At 40.3% G+C, this 25307-nt stretch overlaps 1 protein-coding gene across 3 annotated transcripts in view; it reads right to left on the minus strand.

Moving 5' to 3' along the window:
- Positions 1-7193: 7193 nt before the first annotated feature.
- LOC103020815 (general transcription factor II-I repeat domain-containing protein 2) overlaps positions 7194-25307 on the minus strand; it is a 55163-nt gene continuing 37049 nt past the window's right edge. For all 3 annotated transcript variants that reach the window (XM_057529541.1, XM_057529542.1, XM_057529540.1), the window contains 7 exons: positions 18240-18296; positions 15621-15683; positions 14244-14321; positions 13233-13316; positions 11480-11663; positions 11119-11147; positions 7194-9015 (listed from right to left, as the gene is read on the minus strand). In XM_057529541.1, the coding sequence (XP_057385524.1) occupies positions 7412-9015; positions 11119-11147; positions 11480-11663; positions 13233-13316; positions 14244-14321; positions 15621-15683; positions 18240-18296 (2099 nt within the window). In that variant the 3' untranslated portion in view covers positions 7194-7411. The remainder of the gene's footprint in view (positions 9016-11118; positions 11148-11479; positions 11664-13232; positions 13317-14243; positions 14322-15620; positions 15684-18239; positions 18297-25307) is intronic.

The raw sequence follows: 25307 nt of genomic DNA on the forward strand, positions 1-25307 counted from the left end.
CCCGCCCCACCTAGCTGTTCGCCACCCTTAATAAATGTTGCTTGGAGTGGACTGATGGTTTGCGAAGTCGCGCTGCGGGCTGGGCAACACCCCTGGTATTTCTAGAAATAGGACTGAAGGCTGTGAGCTCTATTGGGGGAAGGTGCAAGAACTGAGGTCCGGTTGCATACTTTCATGGCCTTGCCCAAGACCAAGTTTGCACAAGGCCAAGTGCAAGAGGAAAGCCCAGTGCCCTCTGACTGTTTGTCTGACAGACTGCCTACTTGAACTCTGGCCTCACTGCAGAAGAGTTCTGAAGAAGAGTAGACACAGTGCATAGTTGGGAGGGGGGGTGAGCCAGGGCTGTAGGTGACCTTGTGTGTGCACCCTGATTACCAAAAAAAATGTAATTTAGGTATAGGGAGACACACCTTAGATGTAAGGACATAACGCAAAGTGAAAGTGAAGGGATGGAAAAAGATACTTCATGCAAATGGAAACCGAAAGACAGCTGGAATAGCTATACTTAGAGTAGACTTTGTAACAAAGACTGTAATAAGAGACAATGGCATTACATAACAATAAAGGGGTCAATCCAATAAGAGAGTATAACATTTGTAAATATTTATGCACCCAACATAGGAGCACTAACATATATAAAGCAAATATTTACAGACCTAAAGGGAGGAATAGACAGCAATACAATAATAGTAGGGGACTTTAATACCTCATTAACATCAATGGATAGGTCATCCAGACAGAAAATCAATAAGGATTTTCCAAGATAAATCATGTTAGGCCACAAAACAAATTTTAACAAATTTAAGAGGGTCAAAGTTATAGCAAGCATTTTTTTTTCTAGCCACGATGGTATGAAACTAGAAATTAATTACATGAAGAAAACTGGAAGACTCACAAACATGTGGAGATTAAACAAGTTATGAACAACCAGTGGGTCAAACAAGAAATCAAAAAGAGAAACAACAACAACAACAAAATACCTTGAGATAAATGAAAATGGAAATGTAACATACCAAAATTTATGAGATGTAGCAAAAGCAGTTCTAAGAGGGAAGTTCATAGCAATAAATGCTTACCTTAAGAAATAAGAAAAGTCTCAAACAACCTAACTCTACACCCCAAGGAACTGGAAAAAGAAGAACAAATGAAGCCCAAAGTTGGTGGAAGGAAGGAACAAAAATTAGAGCAGAAATAAATGAAATAAAGACTGAAAAGAACAGAAAAGATCAATGAAACTAAGAGCTGGTTCTTAGAAAAGATAAACAAAACTGACAAACTTTTAGCTAGACTCAGCAAGAAAAAAAGAGAGAGGACTCAAAATCAGAAATAAAAGAGATGTTACAACTGATACCAAAGAAATACAAAGGATCATAAATGACTACTGTGGGGACTTCCCTGGTGGCGCAGTGGTTAAGAATCTGCCTGCCAATGCAGGGGACACGGGTTCGAGCCCTGGTCTGGGAAGATCCCACATGCCACAGAGCAACTAAGCCCACGAGCCACAACTACTGAGCCTGCGAGCTGCAACTACTGAAGTCTGCGCGCCTAGAGCCCATGCCCTGCAACAGGAGAAGCCACTGCAATGAGAAGCCTGTGTACCGCAACGAAGAGTAGCCCCCGCTCGCCGCAACTAGAGAAAGCCCATGTGCAGCAACAAAGACCCAACACAGCCAAAATAAGTAAATAAATAAATAAATAAATTTATTTTTTAAAAAAGTTTACTATTCTTGCAAAATCAATCAATCAATCAATCAATGACTACTGTGAACAATTATATGCCAAACTAGAAGAAATGGATAAATTGGACAACCAAGAAAAAAAATGGATAAATTGCTAGAAACATACAACCTACAAAGACTGAATTTGATGAAACAGAAAATCTGAATGGACCGATTATTAGCAAGGAGACTGAATCAGCAATAAAAATGTCCCCAAAAACAAAAGTCCAGGACCAGATGGCTTCACTGGTGAATTCTACCGAATATTCTTCTCAAATTCTTCTCAAACTCTTCCAAAAAATATGAGGGGAACGCTTTCATATTTTATGAGGCCAGCATTACCCTGATACCAAAACCAGACAAGGATGCCACAAAAAAAGAAAATTGCAGGCCAGTATCCCTGATTACCATAGATGCAAAAATCTTCAAAAAAGTATTAGCAAACAGAATTCAACAATACCTTAAGAGGATAACACACCATGATCAAGTAGGATTTATTCCAGGCATGCAGTGATGGTTCAATATTCACAAATCAGTCAATGATACACCACATTAACAAAACAAAGGATAAGAATCATATGATCATTTCAATAGATGCAGAAGAAGCATGTGACAAAATTCAACACCCATTTAGAATGAAAACACTCAAAGCGGGTATAGAGGGAACATACCTCAACATAGTAAAGGCCACATATGACAAGCTCATAACTAACATCACACTCAATGGTGAAAAGCTAAAAGCTTTTCCTCTAAGACCAGGAACAAGACAAGGTTGCACACTCTCACCAATTTTATTCAACATAGTATTGGAAGTCTTAGCCAGAGCAATCAGGGAAAAAAAAAAATCCAAATTAGAAAGGAAGAAGTAAAACTATCACTATTTGCAGATGACATGATATATGTAGAAAACCCTAAAGACTCCATTAAAAACTCTTAGTACTAATAAACAACTTTAGTAAAGTTGGAGGATACCAAATCAACACAAACATCTTCTGCATTCCTTTATGCTTATAATGAACTATCAGAGTGAGAAACTATCAGAAGACAATCCCATTAACAGTTGCATCAAAAAGAATAAAACACCCAGGAGTAAATTTTTTTTTTTTTTTTTTTAATTTATGGCTGTGTTGGGTCTTCGTTTCTGTGCGAGGGCTTTCTCCAGTTGTGGTAAGTGGGGGCCACTCTTCATCGCGGTGCACGGGCCTCTCACCATCGCAGCCTCTCCTGCTGCGGAGCACAGGCTCCAGACGCGCAGGCTCAGTAGTTGTGGCTCACGGGCCTAGTTGCTCTGCGGCATGTGGGATCTTCCCAGACCAGGGCTCGAACCCGTGTCCCCTGCATTGGCAGGCAGATTCTCAACCACTGCGCCACCAGGGAAGCCCCCAGGAATAAATTTAACCAAGGAGGTGAAAGACCTGTATATTGAAAACTATGAGACATTAATGAAAGAAATTGAAGAAGACACAAAAAATGGAAAGATATTCTGTGCTCATGGATTGTAAAAATTAATTTTGTTAAAATATCCATACTACCCAAAGCAATATACAGATTCAATGTAATCCCTATCAAAATTCCAATGGTATTTTTCACAGAAATAGTACAAACAATCCTAAAATTTGTATGAAACCACAAAAGACCCCAAATAGCCAAAGCAATCTTGAGGAAAAAGAACAAAGCTTGAGGCATCACACAACTCAATTTCAAACTATGTTACAAAGCTATAGTAATTAAAACAGTATGGTATTGGCATTAAAACAGAGGCATAGATCAATGGAACAGAGTAGAGAACCCAGAAATAAACTCATGCATATATGGTCAATTAATTTACAACAAAGGAGCCAAGAATATGTAATGGGGACAGAACAGTCTTCAGTAAATACTGTCTGGGAAAATTGGACAGCCACATGCAAAGGAATGAAACCGGAACACTATCTTACACAATACACAAAAATTGATGACCAACTTAAGTGTAATACCTGAAAACATAAAGCTCCTAGAAGAAAACATAGACAGTAAACTCCTAGATATAGGTCTTGGAGATGAGTTTTTGAATCTGCACCAAAAGCAAAAGCAACAAATGCAAAAATAAACAAGTGGGACTACATCAAACTAAAGGCTCCTGCACAGCAAAATAAACAATAAACAAAATGAAAAGGCAGCCTATAGAATGAGAGAAAATACCTGCAAATCATATATTTGATAAGGGGTTAATATCCAAAATATATGAAGAACTCATATAACTCAATATCAAAAACAAGCAATCCAATTAAAAAATGGACAGAAGATCTGAATAGACATTTCTCCAAAGAAGACATACAGATGGCCAAGGGGTACATGAAAAGATGCTGAACATCATTCATTCAGGGAAATACAAATCAAAACCACAATGACACAGCAAATCATACCTGTTACAATGGCTATTACCAAAAAGACAAAAAAATAACATGTGTTGGCAAGGATATGGAGAAAAGGGAAGACTTGTGCACTGTTAGTGGGAATGTAAATTGGCTGAGCCACTATAGAAAACAGTATGAAGTTACCTCAAAAAAATTAAAAATAGAACTATCAAAAAAAAAAAAATTGAACTATCATATGATCCAGTTATTCCATTAGAATCTGGGTATTATGAGAAGAAAATGAAAACACTAAAGATAACTGCACCTTGATGTTCATTGCAGCATCATTTACAATAGCCAAGATATGGAAACAACCTAAGCGACCATCAATGGATGACCAGATAAAGAAATTGTGGCATAAATATACAATGGAATATTATTCAGCCATAAAAAATAGTAAAATCTTGCCACTTGCAACAAAATGGATGGACTTTGAGGGCATTATGCTAAGTGAAATAAGTCAGACAGAGAAAGACAAATACTGTATTATCTCTCTTATATGTGGAATCTAAAAGACAAAGAAAGAGACAAAAAACAAGCAAGCTCTTGGATACATTAAACAGATTGGTGGTTGCAATAAGTGGAGGGTGGGCGAGGGTGGAAGAAATGGGTGAATTGTTATTTACTTATTTCTTTATTTGTTTTAGTTTATATAAATTGAATAGACATTTTTTTAAACTGGCAAATATAAACAGGAGAGTATAATTGATCTCTCATTCCAGATTCAGTTGAAAGTAGCCATCCTGGGGCCATTGCTAAGGCACAGAATGGGCACAGAAATTTAGACATCTACCCAGTTTTCACTCCCTGAGACATAGTGGCGGTCTTGGCTAATAGAGCCGTGAATATTCAGTGAAGGACAATAGTTTATCACACACACAAAGAATTATAATTTAGCTATAGGGAGGGGCGCCTCTGATTATTCACTGAGAGCCTGCCCAGTTAGGAGGTTGTACCAGAAAGCGATTATTCACCACCCACCCCAGCACTGCTGCTAGCCCATGGCCTCCAAGTCTTTGCTGGTGGGTCTGTCCCCAAATGCAAAGATACCATGATGCAAACTGGAGCTGCAAATCTCGTGAAAGATGCAGCTTGTCTCGAAGGCCATGGGTGGCATGGAGAGCTTCTCTTCCTGTGTGGCAAGCAGCATATGAGGCTGGACAAGGCTGGTCGCTTAGAGATAAGAGGAAGTGGGTTTCTCCCAGTCTTGGCTCAGTCATACGAGTGACCATGCTGGTCAAGCCACTTGGCCCAGCACACGCTACAGGTAGAGGAGGAACCTGGGAACCCTGGGAGTTGAATCAAAGCAGAACAGCCCCATGAATGGTCCAGCCAACAGAAGGCAGCCCAGACTGAACGCTGCGGTCACCTCCCTGTTACCTAATGGGCTAATCAGCCGGGAGCCACATGTGACAATGACGAGCGGGGGCTCTATGACAGAGGCCTGCCAGGTCTCCATGTAAGCATGGTGGCTGCTTAGAAAAGGAAGAAGAACATGGACTTTGGAGTCACATGGACCTGGGTCTGAATCCTCTCCTGGCTGTGTGGCCTCAGGCAGGCCATTTAATCACTCTGAGCCCCAGCTGCCTGTCTAAAAACGCGGGGGCTGGTCTTTCTCCGCAGGGTTTGCAGGACCACGCCTCTCGTGTTCAGAGTCAACATCTGCTCAGGTACACCAGCAGCTGGCCTCCCCTGACTTCCGCTGTGAACCAGTCCATCCTTCATTCACTTCCCAGGAAGTGAGCCTCTGAGCCAGCCAGACCCAGCTGGACCTGCAGTCAACCTCCCAAGGTCAGGAACTGCCCAGGTTGGGTCATTCCTGTGTCTGAGGACATATGTCCAGGCCCCAGCTGGGGCTGGGTCCGCTGCCCAGGTGAACACCTAGAGGTTGGTCTCTCCCCCTGGCAGCTTCCCTTCATTTCTATCAATGCCTTTTCCTCCACTGCTTCCTGAATGGGTCATCAGGTAGGATCTTCAACCTTTTTGTACCCTAATCAGATTAATTCCTCCAAATCTGGAAAGTATTCACAATTTTGGGTCACTAATTCCAGCAACTAATAGATACTAAGAACACAGATATCTCTAACTTTATATCTATACCTGTATCTGTATCTGCATCTATATCTATATGCTTTTTTTTGAGTGGATAAATTTTTGTTACCTTGTGTGATTTTTTTTTGCAATTGAAGTATAGTTAATTTACAGTGTCATGTTAGTTTCAGGTGCATCTATATGTTTTTAAGTGACAACCCTCCAGGGGAAAAATTCCATAAAGGAAAGGACATTATTTGGTCAACTGACAAAACTGGAATATGAATGGTAAACCAGACAAAAGTATTGCATCAGTGTTCAACTTACTGGAGTTGGTAACTAAATCATGGCTATAGAAACCCTCTTCTTAGAAAATACTCCCTAAAGTATTTAGGGATAAATGAGGTAAGCAACTTTCCCTCAAATGGTTCAGAAAGAAACTATGCACATAAGTTTATATACATTATTACAGATAATCATACAGTCATTTATACACACAGGCAATGTACACACACACAGGAGACAGAGAGGGGGAGAGAAAGCAAACAAATGATAAAACGGGGTAAAATGTTAATAATATGAGAATCTGGCAAAAGGGCGTTAAGTGTTCTTCAGGCTCCTTTCATTTCTGCAACTTTTCTATACATTTGAAATGATTTCAAAATAAAAGTTAAAAAAAAAAAAAAGACAGCCCCCAAACCTCAACTTAGGCTTTGAAAACCTACGTTGTTTTGGGATTTTCCATTTTAAGTCCTACCTTTTCAGGTTCGTGTGGAGGCAGGGACGGCTAAGGCAGGGACACCACAGCATGTGAACACGTCTCTAACTGATTCTCCTTCAACTTGGAAACACGTGAGGTCACACGGAATTCCACGCCAATGGCAGATAGATGTGTGTGCACATATACCCAGTGCATATATGCATCTGTCTCTCCATTTCTCTGTGGACTGATTTAAACTTCGGGATGCAGCCCCAATGCCCACAAGGGTCAAGCAAGTATGTGAGTGAGTGAAACAGGCCAGGCGTAAGAAGAGTCAACTACTAGAAATACAATAAAACTTTCTTGATTTTTACTGGGCTATGGGGAAACATAAAATGTCATACAAACAGGTATGATAACTGCAAATAATATTTCCGAGTCAAAGTGGGAAAAAACGGAAAACCAGATATATTTAATAACTCATTTTCTCATCTTGCAACCCCTCGGGTCTAGAGGATTCTAGGCTTCCAGCCCAGGGGATCCTGCCCCCCCAGGAGTGTGCTTCATCACGTCGCGATGTGGAGCACAGAATCCCACTGGGAGTCCTTCAACTGGGAGCAGTACTCAGTTTTACTCAGTTTCATAATGGAAAAGAGCTGTTCACAAATGTAGGTACTCCCAAACATGGAGAGAATCTTGGCACAGTGGGTTTTGTACTTGGGATAGCTGCTCCAGAGGTATTTATAGAATTCTGGTATTCCAACCTTGTCGTATTTGGTTTTCAGGACCGTGTTGCACTGCAGATCAATCACCTCCATCTGGAGCGCTTCCTGGACGCTCTCGATCTTCATGGAGAAAGGGGAGCTGAACAGGGTCAGTTCACTTTCGTAGAGTTTGAAATCGGACAGCCTTTTCTGGAATTCCGTCTTCAGCTCCACGATTTTGGGAATGTAGTTCAGGCCATCGCTTTCATTTCTGGAAACCGATTTCAGGGTGGGAAAGTGGGCCAGGTTATTCCTGGCCAAATGAGTCTCCCAGAGGCACAGTTTAGCCAGGAACGCCCGAATCAAGTCGTACATCTGTGTCACGATTTGGGAATGCCCTTGGAGAGAGATGTTCAACGTGTTCAGGTGCATTGTCATGTCCACCAAGAAGGCCAAGTCTTTGATCCAATCTTGAGAGCTCAGCTGAGGCAGGGGCTTGCCTCTGGAAGACATGAAGGAGTCAATTTCTTCCAACGATTCAAAGAACCTCTTCAGCACCAGCCCGCGGCTGAGCCACTTAATCTCCGTGTAGTACAGAAGGCTGCCGTATTGGCTGTCCAGCTCATAGAGCAAAGTCGTGAACTCGCTGTGGTTCAGTCCGCGGGAGCAGATCCAGTTCACGGCGTTAACTACCACGCTCATGATGTGGTCCATCTTTAACTTTTGAGCACAGAGCGATTCCGGGTGAATAATGCAACAAACGGACTTCAGATCTGAGCCCTTGCAAGCCATCGCCACCTTGGACTTGAGTTTTGTGACCAGCCCGTCGTTGGCATCTACCATCGCAGGAGTGCCAGTTGAGGCCACGCTTACTAATTTCGACCAGTCGATATTAAACTTTTTAAGACTTTTCTCAACACGCAAAAAGATCTCATTTCCAGATTTTGTCCCCGTCATGGGCACCGTATCCAAAAGTTCTTCCGATACATCAAAATTCTCATCAACGCCCCGGATGAATATGGCCAACTGGGTGGTGTTATTTATATCTGTGATCTCGTCGATGGCAATAGAATAGGCCACAAATGATCTGATTTTTTCACGTAATTTCTCCCATAAGTTCCCAGCCACGTCTTCTATGGGCTGGACGGCAGGGTTTTCCCTTGGACTCACATTTGCAAACACTCGTTTTTGCTCGGGACACATGATGTCTGATGACCCTAAGAGATACTTTCTGAGCCCTTTCTTCAGCTCCTGGAGCTTCTCGTCGCGCATCTTCTCTGTGTACTGGTCATAGTGCTTGCTGTGGTTGGTTTGATAATGGCGTCTCAGGTTGTATTCTTTGGACACAGACATGCTCTGTTTGCATATTAAACATGTAGGGATATTCTGCACCTCCACGAAGAAATACGCTCTCTCCCACTTTTCTTGAAATACACGGCCCTCTTGGTCTATCTTTCTTTTTCCCACTTTTGATAGAAACATGGAGACAAGAAACAGTTCAGTTTTCTCTTAAATCGACTGTTAGTCTAACACCAGCAAGAGCATGATGACAAATGCAAGGGATAAGGTGGCAGGGGTGGGGGCGTGGTTAACTGGAGAGCACCCCAGCCCTGCAAAGGTGTGGGGTGAGGACGGGGGACACTCAGGGCAAGCAAACGACTGCCAGAGGAAGCATGGCCCTGGCCTGCCCGGATCTTCAGATTGCTAAAGAAAACCTGGAAATGGACTTTTATGAAAAAGTCCCCGGTTCTTCAATATTGGCCACTAGTTCCCTTTTTCGAAAGGTAGATGAGCCAAGGGACTTCCCTGGTGGTGCAGTGGTTGGGAGGCCGCCTGCCAGTGTGGGGCACGTGGGCTCAAGCCCTGGTCCGGGAAGATCCCACACGCGGCGGAGCAACTAAGGCCGTGCGCCACAACTACTGAGCCCACGTGCCACAACTACTGAAGCCCGCACGCCTAGAGCCCGTGCTCCGCAACAAGAGAAGCCACCGCACCGCAACAAAGAGTAGCCCCCGCTTGCTGCAACTAGAGAAAGCCCGTGCGCAGTAACACAGACCCAATGCAGCCAAAAATAAATAAATAAATAAATAAATAAAATTAAAAGGTAGATGAGCCAAAAGAAAGACATCTTTGGTGAGGTTCAGCAAGTGCTATGCTTGCCCATCTGGTTTAAATGAGAATGATTTGAAAGTGTATCTGCATTTTAACATATATTTTTTCATTTGATTTTCAAGAGAACTTCGAAATAACAGAGAAGGGAATGAGCACAGAAGACGTATGATTTAACTGCTGTGAGTCCCAAAAGACACCGGTGATAGTCACAGACCCTCAAAGAACCTACTTGTTTTCCATGTAAAGAAATGGGCCACGATGCAGGTGAGCTTTACTTTGAGAGAACACAGGTATAAAAATTCACTTTAAGAAAATGTAGGCAGAGACAGGCAGTCAATTTAGTGGCTGCCTGGGGCTGGGGGTGGGAATGGGAAATGACCAGAAATGGGTAGGAGGAATCTTTCAGGTGGGGGGAATGGAAATGTTCTAATATTAGATTGTGGTGATAGTTGCACAACTCCGTAAATATACTAAAAATCACTGGACTGTGTACAGTTTGCACAAGTGAATTTTACGGTACGTAAATTTATGCCACAATAAAGCTATTAAAAAGGTAAAAAGCTATTTAACAACCAGAGGAGTCTAGGAATAATATTTGTGCATTTTAAAAGAACACTTTAGTTTCCAAATTTAAATGAGGAGGTTCCCTAGATGACTCTTAGGAACATCGTTACATGTTATGCTTTTTTTCTTTCTGTAGGTACTTTATTTTTTTTTAATTTTATTGAAATACACTTATTTACAATGTTGTGTTAGTTTCAGGTGTACAGCAAAGTGATTCAGTTATATATACATATGCATATATATATAAATAAATATATATATATTCTTTTTTAGATTCTTTTCCATTATAGGTTATTGCAAGATGAGTATAGTACCCTGTGCTATACAGGAGGTCCTTGTTGGTTACGCCTTCTGCTTTAATATCCAATAGGATTTTGACTTGCTTGCAAGGACTTTAGGGGAGACATTAAAAATATTTAACAAGCAGAGTGGCTGGGACATTGCCCAATCAGAACAGAAGTCAACTGGAGGGGGTTCTGGGAGCCCTGCTGTGCCAGGCCCTGTTGGTTCTGAACTGTGGGGAGGTCAGGGGTGGGAGATCCTGGGGGTGGGACTGGGGTGGCCAGGCAGGTACTATTTACCAAATAAGGTAGAGTAGTAGTTCAGTATTATGATATGAGCTGCCCCCACCACCCCCACCCCATAAAGGACTCTTGAATAAGAATGTGGTATGTCATCACACACAGCAAGCTCCGTCAAATTGTTATATGAGAAAAATATGCCTGGCTAATAAAACTCGAGCAACAGAATTAAAGGGCTTTAAAAGAAGCAGGAAAAACAAAATGCACATAAAGAGCGGCATGCTTTGCTCTTCCTGGCGGTGAGTGTCCACTGAGACAGCCCACGTGGTACAGCAGGGGCTAGGACCACCTTCTCTCCCCCAGGATACTCACCATTGCTGAGTTCAAGGCCGGGAAGTGGTCTGAAGAGAAAGAGACATTGGTGAGTGCAACAGAGGTCACTTTTCCTCTCTTGTCCACTTAGTTCTATTTGACAAACTTTTGTGAGTGTCAGTGCGAGGCTAAACTAAAACAGGCTGCCCACGATCACCAAGAAACGGGAGCGAGGACACACAGCTCCCAGAAGCAGAATACGATGAACTGAGTGTGACAGGCAGCATGACATAGCACTTGACTGCAGGGACCCACCGCCCACGTCCTGGGGTGAGAATCCCTGTGCCCTTCAGCTTCTCCACCTCGAGCAAGTTACGATCTGCAGCTCATTCTCCTGACCAGGCAGGGGACTCTCACGTACCTGATGACTGTGAATTTGATAAATTCTGCGGCATCCAAGATCCTTCTCATGGAGCTGATTTCCAGGTAGCCAGGGGCTTTGAATACCACCCCCGGGGGCATGCCGTCAATGACCACACAGCCAGGGTTGAAGGTGATCTTCCTGTAGGGAACTTTCACAGGGAAATCCACTCCAATTGCTTCACCTGTGATGATACAAAGAGTGTAAAACCAGTTGTGTGTCACTTGCTTTTCCCAAACCGTGCTTTATCTTTAATGTCAAGATTTTAAAATTAATCACATCAAGTAACAACATTGGTGATCAGCCATTACTTTATTTTCCAGCCATGCTAGGGTGTATGAATAATTTTATTGATTTTGAAATTGGTAACAGGTAGTGTAGCAGACTGTTTCTCTACCCATGAAATAGGCATTATCATAGTATCTACCTGAAAAGGGTTTTGTGAGGATTAAATGATTAATCACATGTCAAACACTAAAAACAATACTCAGCTATGGTAAAAAGTCAGTAAGTGAAAGATAGCTATTATAATTATTTTTAAAATATTTTAAATTTATTTTTAATTGAGATATAATTGACATATAACATTGTATTAGTTTTGGGTGTACAACATAATGATTTGATAAAGATAGCTATTTAAAAAAATTTTTTATTGAAGTATAGTTGATTTACAATGTCATGTTAATTTCTGCTGTACAGCAAAGTGATTCAGTTATACATATATATACCTTCTTTTTTTAATATTCTTTTCCATTATGGTTTATCATAGGATATTGAATATAATTCTCTGTGCTATACAGTAGGACCTTGTTAATCCATTCTATATATAAAAGCTTACATCTGCTAACCCCAAACTCCCACTCCATCACTCCCCCAACCCCCTCCCCCTTGGCAACCATCAGTCTGTTCTCTATGTCCATAATTCTGTTTCTGTTTCATAGATAGGTTCATTTGTGTCATATTTTAGATTCCACATAAGTGATATCATATAGTATTTGTCTTTCTCTTTCTGACTTACTTCACTTAGTATGATAATCTCTAGTTGTATCCATATTGCTGCAAATGGCATTATTTCATTCTTTCTTATGGCTGAGTAGTATTCCATTATATATATATATATATATATATATATATATATATATATATATATATATATATACACACCACATCTTCTTTATCCATTCATCTGTCGATGGACATTTAGGTTGTTTCCATGTCTTGGCTGTTGTGAATACTGGTTCTATGAACATAGGGGTGCATGTATCTTTTTGAATTATAGTTTTGTCTGGATATTTGCCCAGGAGTGGGATTGCATGATCATATGGTAGTTCTATTTTTAGTTTTCTAGGGAACCCCCATACTGTCCTCCATAGTGGCTGCACCAACTTACATTCCCACCAACAATGTAGAAAGGTTCCCTTTTCTCCACACCCTCTCTAGCATTTATTATTTGTAGACTTTTTAATGATGGCCATTCTGACTGGTGTGAGGTGGTACCTCACTGTGGTTTTGATTTGCATTTCTCTAATAATTAGCAATGTTGAGCATCTTTTCATGTGCCTATTGGCCAAAAGATAGCTATTATTATTATGAAATTAGTGTTTCCATGTAAAAGTTCTTCTTCAGTAAAAATACACACTAATTTTGATCACAGCTCCTTCACAGAAAGATCAATTTCTTAGATAAAGTAATCAATTAGAAGGAAATATTTCTAATGTATAAAATTTGGTTATGTAACGATATAAAAACGTACCAAATTTTCGGCTAAAGAGGTCATTGACTTGTTCTCTTAGTTGTTTTATTTTTTCAATGCTTGATAATCTTTCCTTCTCATTATCTAAAAAAATTAAAAAAACAAGCAAACCAGGTTTATTCATGTATTTGCTCCCCAGAAAAGCTGTTGGAGGAAACACCTGTTAGCACATGTGAAAGCACTTTACCTGGCTTATCATTCAGTTTAGTTTTAGCAATAATTAAGCATTTTGGAAATTTGTAAATTTAAGGCATTATAGATGACAGAGAGTTGTCCAAATTATGACTCTATGTAAATATAAGACATACTACTTTAGAGAACATTTTCAATATCATGCAAGATAAGGATGTCCACTTTCACCCCTACTCTTCAACATTATAATAGAGATCCTAGCCAGTGCAACATAGCAAGTAAAATGAATAAGATGTATGTGCTAGGATTAGGGGGGAAAATTTTTTAATACTTGAAATTTTTATTCTATTTAATTTTGAATAACTAAAAGCGATTATGTGGTTCAAAATTCAAATGATATAAAACAGTAAATCATGAAATGTCTCCCTTCCATCCCTATCTTAGCTTTCAAGTTTCCTTCTCTGGAGGATCTATGCTATTAGATTATTTTGTATCTCTCCAGATATGTTTTATGTACACCTATTCAAAAAAGAAGATTAATTGATGGGCAGCAAATACATTTCACCTCTGTGGCCAGTTCCAATCCAATGGTAGCCAGTGCTTGGAGCTGGCTGCCCTAAGGGGTATTTTCCAGGTAATGCACCAGGGCAGGGCTGTGAGAAGCAATATATCTGATAAACAATGTATGCTATAGCAAGATATTCAGTGTGTGGCAACTGGCGGCATATTTTATATTCCTGAATTGTCTTTCCTTAGTTGACAGGGTGAACTTAGCAAAAAAATAGCTCCAAGAGACTAACCCATGTCATAAAGTGGTTAAAATATAACAAAATGAAAAACATAATCTAAATTATGATAAAGTCAGATAGAATTCCATACCTGGAATCGTCACCTGAACGATGTTAAGATCTTCAACACCTGCTGCAGAATTTGTAATATTGGATGAATTGGTGTTTCCTTAAACAGAAAATGAAATTTAGAACTTATAGAAAATTAGGTTACTTCTCCTCTAAAACTATCAAATTGCCACTTTGATCAGAAGGCCAGACTAGGGAATTCCCTGGCAGTCCAGAGACTAGGACTTGGTGCTTTCACTGCCAGGGCCTGGGTTTAATCCCTGGTTGGGGAACTAAGATTCTGCAAGCCAGGAGGCGTGGCCAAAAAAAAAAAAAGAAGGCCAGGTTAAATTTTTAAAACTCCAGAGAACATTTAGCTGTAGAATAACAAGCTGGCTTGGCAATAATTGATGTTTGAGTCTCTGTAGTTTAATGTCGATGTCAAAGGAGAAAGGGCACCATGGCTTTTATTTAGTTCCTAGCCCCTGATACTTCAGTCAGTCTAATTTGATTTAAAAAGAAGCGTGTTTAAAAATATATTTCCTGGGACTTCCCTGACAGTCCAGTGGTTAAGACTCTAAGCTCCCAGTGCAGGGGGCATGGGTTGGATCCCTGGTCAGGGAACTAAGATCCTGCATGCCACTCAGCCAAAAAAAAAAAAAAAAAAGAAAAAAAAATTTCCTTTGTTGTTATTCTCAGTTTAAAGGTGGGGGATAGGAAAGAAGACATACGAATGTGTCCAAGAGGACACTTAGGAAGCAGATGTCCTATGAGAAATGAGATAACAGACAGTCAAGGAAAGGCTCAGATGGGGTTAAATAGTAAAACCACAGTTGACGTTATCAAGATTTCTGGTCAAATGATACACACAACGCTCACTTAAGTTCTATATGAGAAATTTAAATGAGCCTGTCTAGTCCTTTCTGAGGGACTCAAAGTTCAATCCCTGTGTTCTGTGAAAGATCAACCACTTGGGTGTTTGAGATTCTGCATCTGAAGAGCAAGACCTCAAAGGGACACAAGGAGACACACCATCATTTTTCCCCTCTCCCCCCTTCATTCTCCCCGCCTTCATTCTTCCCTCCCTGCCCCCTTCATTTCCCCCTCCCTCTTCATCCTCCCCCTCTTCATTCTCTCCCTCTCCCCTCCCCCTTTCAGTTTCCCCCTCCCCACTTCATTCCCCTCCTTCGGGCTTCATTCTTTCCTCACTGGACCAAGCACAGTTTGGCCCTACTCTGGGCAGGGCTAATTTGCACAGCCTAATTCTGTTGTCTGACAAGCCTAGAGCACTGGGTACCTGATGGGAATATGGGCTGCTCTGGTCATAGGTACACACACATTGAGTTCAATCTTTCCCCTTTCAGAAAAAATGAAAACTGTACTTAGCCATGTGAATGTGGCAAGGTTTTTGGCAACCAACCTTCAATTTTCACCTCAGCTTCAGGGTCCTCACTCATTTCTGAAGGGACAAGCTGAGTAGAATCTTGAAAAAAAAATTTCTAAAATGACATTCATTGTTTATGTATTCTCACATTCCAACATTTTACTGCTCCCATACCCAAAAAGTCGCTTATCCTGGCATTTTAAATACATTTTATATTTACTAAACATAGAGGTATAAACATAAAGGTAATTTTAATTTTAAAAAGGATAATAGTGTAATAAAGGATAATCTTATAAGGGATAAGAGGAGATAAGGAACTTTCAGATATTATCAAATAATGTGAAGTTACCCGCAGTAATGGACACAGAATATCCTTCTATTTGAGCTAATGGAATACATCTGGTCATAGTGTTTTCTGGTTGTCATCGGGAATTACTAGGATTAAAAAAAAGCCATTTGCTCCTTTCTTATCCTGCCAGCAGCCCCCAGGTGATTCATGGTCTATTATTACATGGATGCATGTAATGTACATGACATATACATGCTCAGTGAAATAAGCCAGTCACAAAAAAGCAAATATCATATGATTTCACTTATATGAGGTACCTAAAGTACCTAATTGAGTTTTCTGGTGGATAAGAATTATGACATATACATTAAGTTCTACATATAGACAAAAGCCTGGCTAGCTTATCTCGCCTAACTCTAGCTCATTTTAGAAAGATTTGTCAAATCTTACATTAATTGTTAGCAAAAGAAGAAAGACTAGAATGCAAAACTGTTTTGATATTGTACTATCGTTACGTAGGATGTAACCTTTGGGGAAAAACAGGTGAAGGTACATTGGACTGCTCTGTACTATTCTTGCAGCTTCTTGTGAATCTATAATTATTTTAAAATAAAAAGGTTTTAGGGAGTTCCCTGGTGGCCTCGTGGTTAGAATTCTGGGCTCTCACTGCTGTGGCCTGGGGTTCAATCTCTGGTTGGGGAACTGAAATCCCACAGGCTGTGCAGTGTGGCCCCTCCCTGCCCCAGCTAAATAAATAAATAATAAAAAAATAAAAGGACTGACATAAAATAAAAAGGTTTAAAAAATCAAACAAATTCAGCTCTATTGTAAATGGGCTTCCCACTATATCACGATAATAAAATATCTGTTTAGAAATGAACTATTTCGAGGGCCAACATCCCATGAAATCTTTCTGATTCTAATTCAGCACCAGTTCTACAACTGACTCCTACACAGGTCTTCTTCTTTCCAAATATTGTACTATCCATCCATTTAAAAAATGACCAAACAATACCTTAACAGGCTTTTACAAAGGCAAGTAAAATGACATAAGGGAGGAATAGATTTAAACTCAATTCAAAATAATTGTCCTCCTTTACATCCAGAGAAGGTCAGAGATTGAGTTAAAGAAAAGAAACAAAAAATTAATGGAAGAATCCTGACACACGCTACAACATGGATGAACCCTGACAGCATTATGCTCAGTGAAATAAGCCAGTCACAAAAAGGCAAATACCGTAGGATTCCACTTATATGAGATACCTAAAGTAGTCAAATTCATAGAGACAGAAAGTAGAATAGGGGTTGCCAGGAGGGAAAATGGGGGAGTTGTTGTTTAATGGGGATAGATTTGCAAGATGAAAAGTTCTGGAGATCTTCTTCCCAACAATGTAAATACACTCACCACTACCAAACTGCACACTTCACAGTGGTTAAGATGGTAAATTTTCTGTTATGTGGTTTTTTTAAACCACAATGAAAATACATAATTTAGAAAAATAAACAGGAGTTAAATAATGACAGAGTCTGCTTGTCTTCTTGGTTCTAAAGCAATGAAGTTCAAAATGACTAATTTTATGAGTGAATGAACAATTCTAAGACTGGACTCTATCATAGTATGTTCTCTGGCAAAATCTACCAAAATTCTTCTCGGTCAGAGACTTAGACAAATTGCTCAGGGGGCCGTTGGAACCATCCTCTACAACAAAAAACTCCAGACTCCCTAAATCAGGGAAGCTATCGAAAATGACTGCAACTCTGCTCCTTGGAGAAAGTTTTTGATGTAAAAGAAAAACACAAATCATTTTGGTACTGAGACAGATGTACAACCGCTAAAAACAAGATCAACTTGCCTGTAAACTGACAAAGACATTCATACCTCTATGTTTGCAGAGGAAATCTCCTTTATTAATTTTATCTTATATAAACCACTTTAAGAGTTTAGGCCTTAAATATGATACTCAGGATTTATACACGAATGGAGGGAAGTATATATCAAGTTTTACCTCTAATTCAAGAATTTCCTAAAATTCTATTCAACTTTGCTCAAAAGATTTTGGCATGCCCATCAAGAAGACAAAATGAAATAAAGTAACAAATGGCATCAGGGCAAAGTTTTCTTACCACTTAAGCTTTATAGCCAGGCATTTAAAGTAGAATCATTTACAAATCAAAAGAGTAAGAGTGACAGAGTTCTTAATACTACATCTTAGGATGAGGACTCGGCCAGTTCTCTAAGAAGGCATGTGGTCTCCTGTATTTTCAAACATGTGTGTTTAAAAGAGTGTATTCTCTTCAAAATACTGTAAACTAAAAAAAAAAAAAAAAAAGAGAGAGAGAGAGAGAAAATGCCTCATTTTTCTAACCTTCCACTGGTAATTCCATTTCTATTACTTCAGTGCTGGCAGAAGAATGATGGTTCTCTGAAAGGAAAGCAAACAAGGCAGAAGTACAAATTTTAAAAAAGAAATCATTTAAAAACAATGCAAATAATTCAAGACCCGCACAGGAATATACATGCAATACTTCGACTCCCTAATATCAAATTCACACAAACGATCCTTTCTTTACGTTTTTTCCTTTGTTTTTGTTTTTATCTGTGCTTTGGAAAAATTTCAAATACAGAAAAGCAGAGAGATGGCATCATGAAGCCATGTGCCCGTCCCTCAGCGCCAACAGTCATCAACTCACGTCATCCCGTTTTATCCGTGCCCACCCCACCCTGCACTGGTAGTTTAAAGTAAATCCCAGAATTCAGTGTGCAAATACTGCATAACTACAGGCAAGTACATAAGTAAAGTCTCTTCCTTTAGCATTACCATGATATTGCGATGACCCCTACAAATGAACAATTATTCTTTATCATCATCTCTTAGCTAGGCATTGTTCAAATTTCCTCAATTATCTCATAAATGTCTTTTCTTAAAAAAAACTTTATATTTGGAAATAGTTTTAAACACAGAAAAGTTGCAAAAATAAAATAGTACAAAGAAGATCCATCTACCCTTTACTCAGATAACATGATGTTAACAATTTACCCTGTTTGTTGGTAATCTTTGTCTCTCCCTCCCCCCGCCCCCAATCTATATAGAGAGATAGATGTATATACACACACTTTTTTTCCTGAAGCATTTGAGGGAAAGGTACATACATTATGGACCTTTATCTCTGAACACTTCCGTGACTATTTCCTTAGAATAGGGATATTCTCTTATACCATCACAGTATAGTTATAAACTCACAGAATTTAACATGTGAGACAATTTTATCTATTCTACCATTCATATTCCAACTTTGTCAGTTGCCCAAATGTTCATTATAGCCTTTCCCTTTCAGTATGGGATCCAGTTTGGGGGGTCAGGTCTTGTTTTTAGCTGTCACGTCTCCTTTAATCTTGAATGGTTCCATAGTCTGTCTTTGTTTTTTATGGCATTGCCATTTCTGAAGATTTGAGCCCCCGCCGTCCCCCCCTTCCCCTCCCCACTAGAATGTTCCTCATTTTGAGTTTGTCTGACGTTTCCTCATGGTAAGACTCAGGTCTTGCATTCTCAGCCAGAACACTGCCTAGATGACGGTGTGTCCTTCTCAGCATATCACATCACAGGCACCCGGAATTTGGGGCTGGCAGGATTTTGAGTTGATAGGTCTCATCCTGCTGTGAAAAAATAAACTACCTAGGGGCCAATATACAGAGGCCATCTTTGGTTCATTTCTAGAAAACGATGCAATTTCAACGTTGCATCATCAAACTGGTCAGGCTGTGTAACACACAGTCACAAATGTGACAAAGATCAAATCACTTACATACAAAAAGCAAGTCACACACCCATGTTGAATCTCATTACATGACTTTACCAAACAGAAGTTGAGGTAATTTAAAAAAACAAAAACAAAAACAAATTGCCTCGTGTTAGGTTCAAGCCTAAGCAAGATCAAGTTTACATTAAAAAAAAAAAAGCCCTACAAGTAGGCCAATGCATTTCTTTTCCTCCTCTTCCATTCCAAAAAGTAAAAAAACAAAACAAAACAAAAAACCCCAGAACTAAATATCACACACAGTAAATTCAGTGTAGATAAACTTAAAATACTGACATGCTCTGGAAAGTGGGCATGGAGGAACAGACCTTTGAAATACTTCAAATGAGGAATTTTTTGAAGGATCATTTTTTGAAGGACCTGCTTTGGAGCACAAATTTCATCATCAAATTTGGGTTAGAGATATGGATTCATAGCCACTCCATAAAGAAAAAAGGCAAAATTACAAATAAGTGAATGGCAATGAAATTCTGACACCTGCTACAACATGGAAGAAACTTGAAGACATTACACCTAGTGAAATAATCCAGTCACAAAAGGATAAATACTGTCTGATTCCAGTTATATGAGGCACCAAGAATAGGCAAATTCATAGAGACAGAAAGTAGAATGGGGGTTGCCAGGGGCTAAGAGGAAGGGAATGGGGAGTTATTGCTTAGTGGGGACAGTTTCTGTTTGTGATGATGAAAAAGTTCTGGAGATGGATGGTGGTAATGGTCACACAACACTGTGAATGTACTTAATGTCGCTGACCTGTGCATTTAAAAATGGTTAAAATTGTAAATTTTATGTTACATATATTCTACCACAATAATATATATATATATTTTTGGCTGCGCTGTATGGATTGCGGGATCTTCATTCCCTAACCAGGGATCGAATGCGGGGCCTCGCCAGTGAGAGCACCGGTTCCCAACCACTGGACCGCCAGGGAATTCCCACAATAATAATTTTTTAAAAAGGAAATGAGTGATAAGATGACCAGTATCAATTTACCAAGAGGACAAGGGCTCTCAGGTAAATTTATTCACAGTTACAGCAAAAATACTCCTGGTCTAGAGTTTTGACAGCAAAAATCCTATGTGCTGAATGGGTATCAAATGTGTTCAAAACGATCTGATAATCAGTGCTTTCAAGTCAAAAGTCAAAATTAATCACAAATTTTATTTTATACAGATTATTTATACAGATTATACAGGCTAATCTTACATTGAATTTGCTTTCTAAAAACTGAGATATAATTCACATACCATAAAATTCATCCTTTTAAAGTGTACAGTTCAGTGGTTTTCCATATATTCACAAGGTAGTACAACCATCATCACTATTTCTAGAACATTTTCATCACCCCCAAAAGAATCCCTGTGCCCACTGGGGGTCATTCCTCACTCCCTTCTCTCTTCAGACTCTGTAACCACTAATGGACTTTCTGTCTCTATGGATTTGCCTATTCTGGACATTTCATATAAATGGAATCATACAATATGTACCTTTTTGTGTCTGGCTTCTTTCACTCAGCATTATGTATTCAAGGTTCATTCATGTTACAGTGTGTATCGGTACTTCATTATTATTATTATTATTATTTTTAATTTTTGGCTATGTTGGGTCTTCGTTTCTGTGCGAGGGCTTTCTCTAGTTGCAGCGAGTGGGGGCCACTCTTCATCGCGGTGCGCGGGCCTCTCACTATCGCGGCCTCTCTTGTTGCGGGGCACAGGCTCGACGCGCAGGCTCAGTAGTTGTGGCTCACGGGCCTAGTTGCTCCGCGGCATGTGGGATCTTCCCAGACCAGGGCTCGAACCCGTATCCCCTGCATTGGCAGGCAGATTCTTAACCACTGTGCCACCAGGGAAGCCCTACTTCATTATTTTTAATGGCTGAATAATATTCCGTTATATGGCTAGACCACATTTTGTTTCTCCATTCATTAGCTTATGGATACTTGGGTTGTGTCCACCTTTTGGCTATTAAGAATAATATATGTTTTTGTGTGGACATATATTTTCTCTTGGGAAAATGTAGAATTGGATATATATCTAAGAGTGGAATTGCTGGATCATATGCTCCTCATTTAGCATTTTGAGGAACTGCCAAACTATTCTGAAAAGGAGCGGTACCATTTTACATTCCCAGCAGCAATGTATGAGGATTCTAATTCCTCCGCATCGTCACCAACACTTGCTACTGTCTACCTTTTTTAAAGAAAATATTTATTTATTTATTTATTTTTGACTGCGTTGGCTCCTCGTTGCTGCATGCAGGCTTCCTCTAGTTGTGGAGAGCGGGGGCCACTCTTTGTTGCAGTGCGTGTGCTTCTCATTGCAGTGGCCACTCTTGTTGCAGCGCACGGGCTCTAGGCACACGGGCCTCAGTAGTTGTGGTGCGTGGGCTTCAGTAGTTGTGGCTCGTGGGCTCTAGAGCGCCGGCTCAGTAGTTTTGGCACACGGGCTTAGTTGCTCCGCAGCATGTGGGATCTTCCTGGACCAGGGCTCGAGCGCATGTCCCCTGCATTGGCAGGTGGATTCCCAACCACTGCGCCACCAGGGAAGTCCTGAGTTCATCTTTTTTTATATGGTGTGAGGTAGAGGTCCAAATTGATCTTTTTGCAGGTGGATATCCAGTTGTTCCAGCACCATTTTTTGAAAAGACTATTCTTTCCCCATTGACTAGTCTTGGGCACCCTTGTTGAAAATCAACTGACTATAAAAATATTGGTTTATTTCTGTACTCTCCATTCTATTCCATTGATTCATATGTCTATCCTCATGCCAGTACCACGGAATACTGATAATGACAGCTTTGTAGTAGGTTTTGAAATCAGGAAGTACACATCTTCCAACTTCGTTCTTTTTCAAGATTGTTTGGCTCTTCAGGGTCCCTTGCATTTCCATATAAATCGAAGGAAAGTCTTCCAATCCATGAACACAGGATGTCTTTCCATTTATTTAGTTCTTCTTTAATTTCTTTCAACACTGTTTTGTAGTTTTTTGTTTTTGTTTGTTTGTTTTATAAAATAGTGCAGCCACTTTTTAAAAAATATTTATTTATTTACTTGGCTGCGCTGGGTCTTCGTTGCGGCATGTGGGATCTTTAGTTGTGGCATGCAAACTCTTCGTTGCAGCATGTGGGATCTAGTTCCCTGACCAGGGATTGAACCCGGGCCCCCTGGATTGGGAGCATGGAGTCTTAGCCACTGGACCACCAGGGAAGTCCCTGTTGTGTAGTTTTTAGTGTACAAGTCTTACACTTCTTTGGTTAAATTTATTCCTAAGTATTGCATTCTTTTTGATGCTGTGGTAAATGGAATTTTTTTAAATTTCAGTTTTTGATTGTTCATTGCTAACATATGGATATACAATTGATTTTTGTATATTGACCTTGTATCCTGCAACCTTGTTAAACTTATTTATTAGCTCTAATTTGTGGGTGTATTCCTTGGGATTTTCTATATACAAGATCATGTCATCTGCAAACAGAAATAGTTTTACATCTTCCTTTCCATTCTGGATGCCTTTTTTTATCTTACCTAATTGCCCTACCTAGGACCTCCAGTACAGTGTTGAAAAGAAGTGGCAAGAACAGACGTCCTTGTCTTGTTCCTGGTCTTAGGGGGAAAGCCTTCAGTCTTATTAAGTATGACATGAGCTATATAGGTTTTCTGTAGATGCTCTTTTTTAAAAAAAAATATTTTAATTTATTTATTTATTTATTTATTTTTGGCTGTGTTGGGTCTTCGTTTCTGCGCGAGGGCTTTCTCTAGTTGCGGCAAGCAGGGGCCCCTCTTTATCGCGGTGCGCGGGCCTCTCACTATCGTGGCCTCTCTCGTTGCGGAGCACAGGCTCCAGACGCGCAGGCTCAGTAGTTGTGGCTCACGGGCCTAGGTGCTCTGCGGCATGTGGGATCTTCCCAGACCAGGGCTCGAACCCGTGTCCCCTGCATTGGCAGGCAGATTCTCAACCACTGCGCCACCAGGGAAGCCCTGTAGATGCTCTTAATTATGTTGAGAAAGTTCCCTTGGATTCCTAATTTGAGTGTTTTTTTTTCTTTTTTTTAATCACGAAAGGTTATTAGATTTTGTCAAATGCCTTTTTCCTACATCTATGGGCATAATCGTGTGGGTCTTGTCCTTTATTCATTATGTTGTTATTCCACTGATTGATTTTCATATGTTGAACTAATCTTTCCTTCCTAGGATCAATCTCACTTCGTCATTGTAGGGTCAGGCCATTCAAGATAGCTGTTCTCCTGTTCTCTGTACATCCCCAGTGTGACCAGTCCCTGCTTCACTCACATGACTACCCAATCCTCTTAATTATAGGGCTTAATTAGTAACTGCCTACATGATTGCCCCCTGCCCCAGCGCTGGTTTCCTGGTTACTGATGAGCCAACCTGATGTCGATTCCCTCTATAAATGGTAGCGTCCTTCTCCTCCAAGTAGTGAAGGTTGCTGTTACGTGCTGCCTACTGTTTGCCGCACGGTGGGGTGTTGCTCCAGGACTTTGCTTCAGATGTATAAGATCCCCCTGTCCAATAAGCCACTGATGTCTCTGTCGCTGGGCTTTCTTTGGTCTCGAGGCTGGGCAACTACAGGGCTTACAGGCCTGTGGGGTGCAGCCCAACAGTCATGATGTATAATCCTTTTTATATGTTCCTGGATTCATTTGCTAGCATTTTATTGAAAAATTTTGTATGTCTATGAATAAGCGATATTTTTCTGTAGTTTTCTTGTGTTGTTTTTGTCTGGTTTTGGTATCAGGATGATACTGGCCTAACAGAATGAGTTTAGAAGTGTTCCCTCCTCTATTTTTTGTAAGAGTTTGTGAAGGACTTTATTATTTTTTTATTTGTTATTTTTTAAAATTTATTTTTTTTTTGGCTGCATTGGGTCTTCGTTGCTGTGTGAGGGCTTTCTCTAGTTGCGGTGAGCAGAGTCTACTCTTCGTTGCGGTGCACGGGCTTCTCATTGGGGTGGCTTCTCTTGTTGCAGAGCACGGGCTCTAGGCGTGCAGGCTTCAGTAGTTGTGGCATGCACGCTTAGTAGTTGTGGCTCGCGGGCTCTAGAGCACAGGCTCAGTAGTTGTGGTGCACAGGCTTATTTGCTCCACAGTGTGTGGGATTTTCCCAGACCAGGGATCGAACCCGTGTCCCCTGCATTGGCAGGCAGAATCTTAACCACTGCGCCACCAGGGAAGTCCCATGAAGGACTTTAAACACTTGGTAGAATTCACCAGTGAAGGCATCTGGTCCTGGGCTTTTGTTTGTAGGAAGTTTTTGAATTACTAATTCAAATTCTTGTTATATGACTTCAAATTTTGTGTTTTATCCTAAGTCAGTTTCAGTAGTTTGTCCATTTCATCTAGGTTACTCGATTTGTTGGCATATAATTGTTTAGTGTTTGCAATAGGCAGATGCCCCCCCCACCCCGAAGATATCCAAAAACCTGTGAACAGATTATGTTACATGGCAGGGGGCAATTAGGTTGCAGATGGGATTAAGTGTGCTCATTGCTAACCTTCAGAAAAGATTATCTTGCATTATCCAGCTGGGCTCCATGTAATCGATGTACGGGGTATTTAAATGTGAAAAAGGGAAGCAGAAGAGTCAGTGTCGGAGTGGT

The sequence above is a fragment of the Balaenoptera acutorostrata genome, chromosome 15 (genome assembly GCF_949987535.1).
Source record: "Balaenoptera acutorostrata chromosome 15, mBalAcu1.1, whole genome shotgun sequence".
Classification (NCBI taxonomy): domain Eukaryota; kingdom Metazoa; phylum Chordata; class Mammalia; order Artiodactyla; family Balaenopteridae; genus Balaenoptera; species Balaenoptera acutorostrata.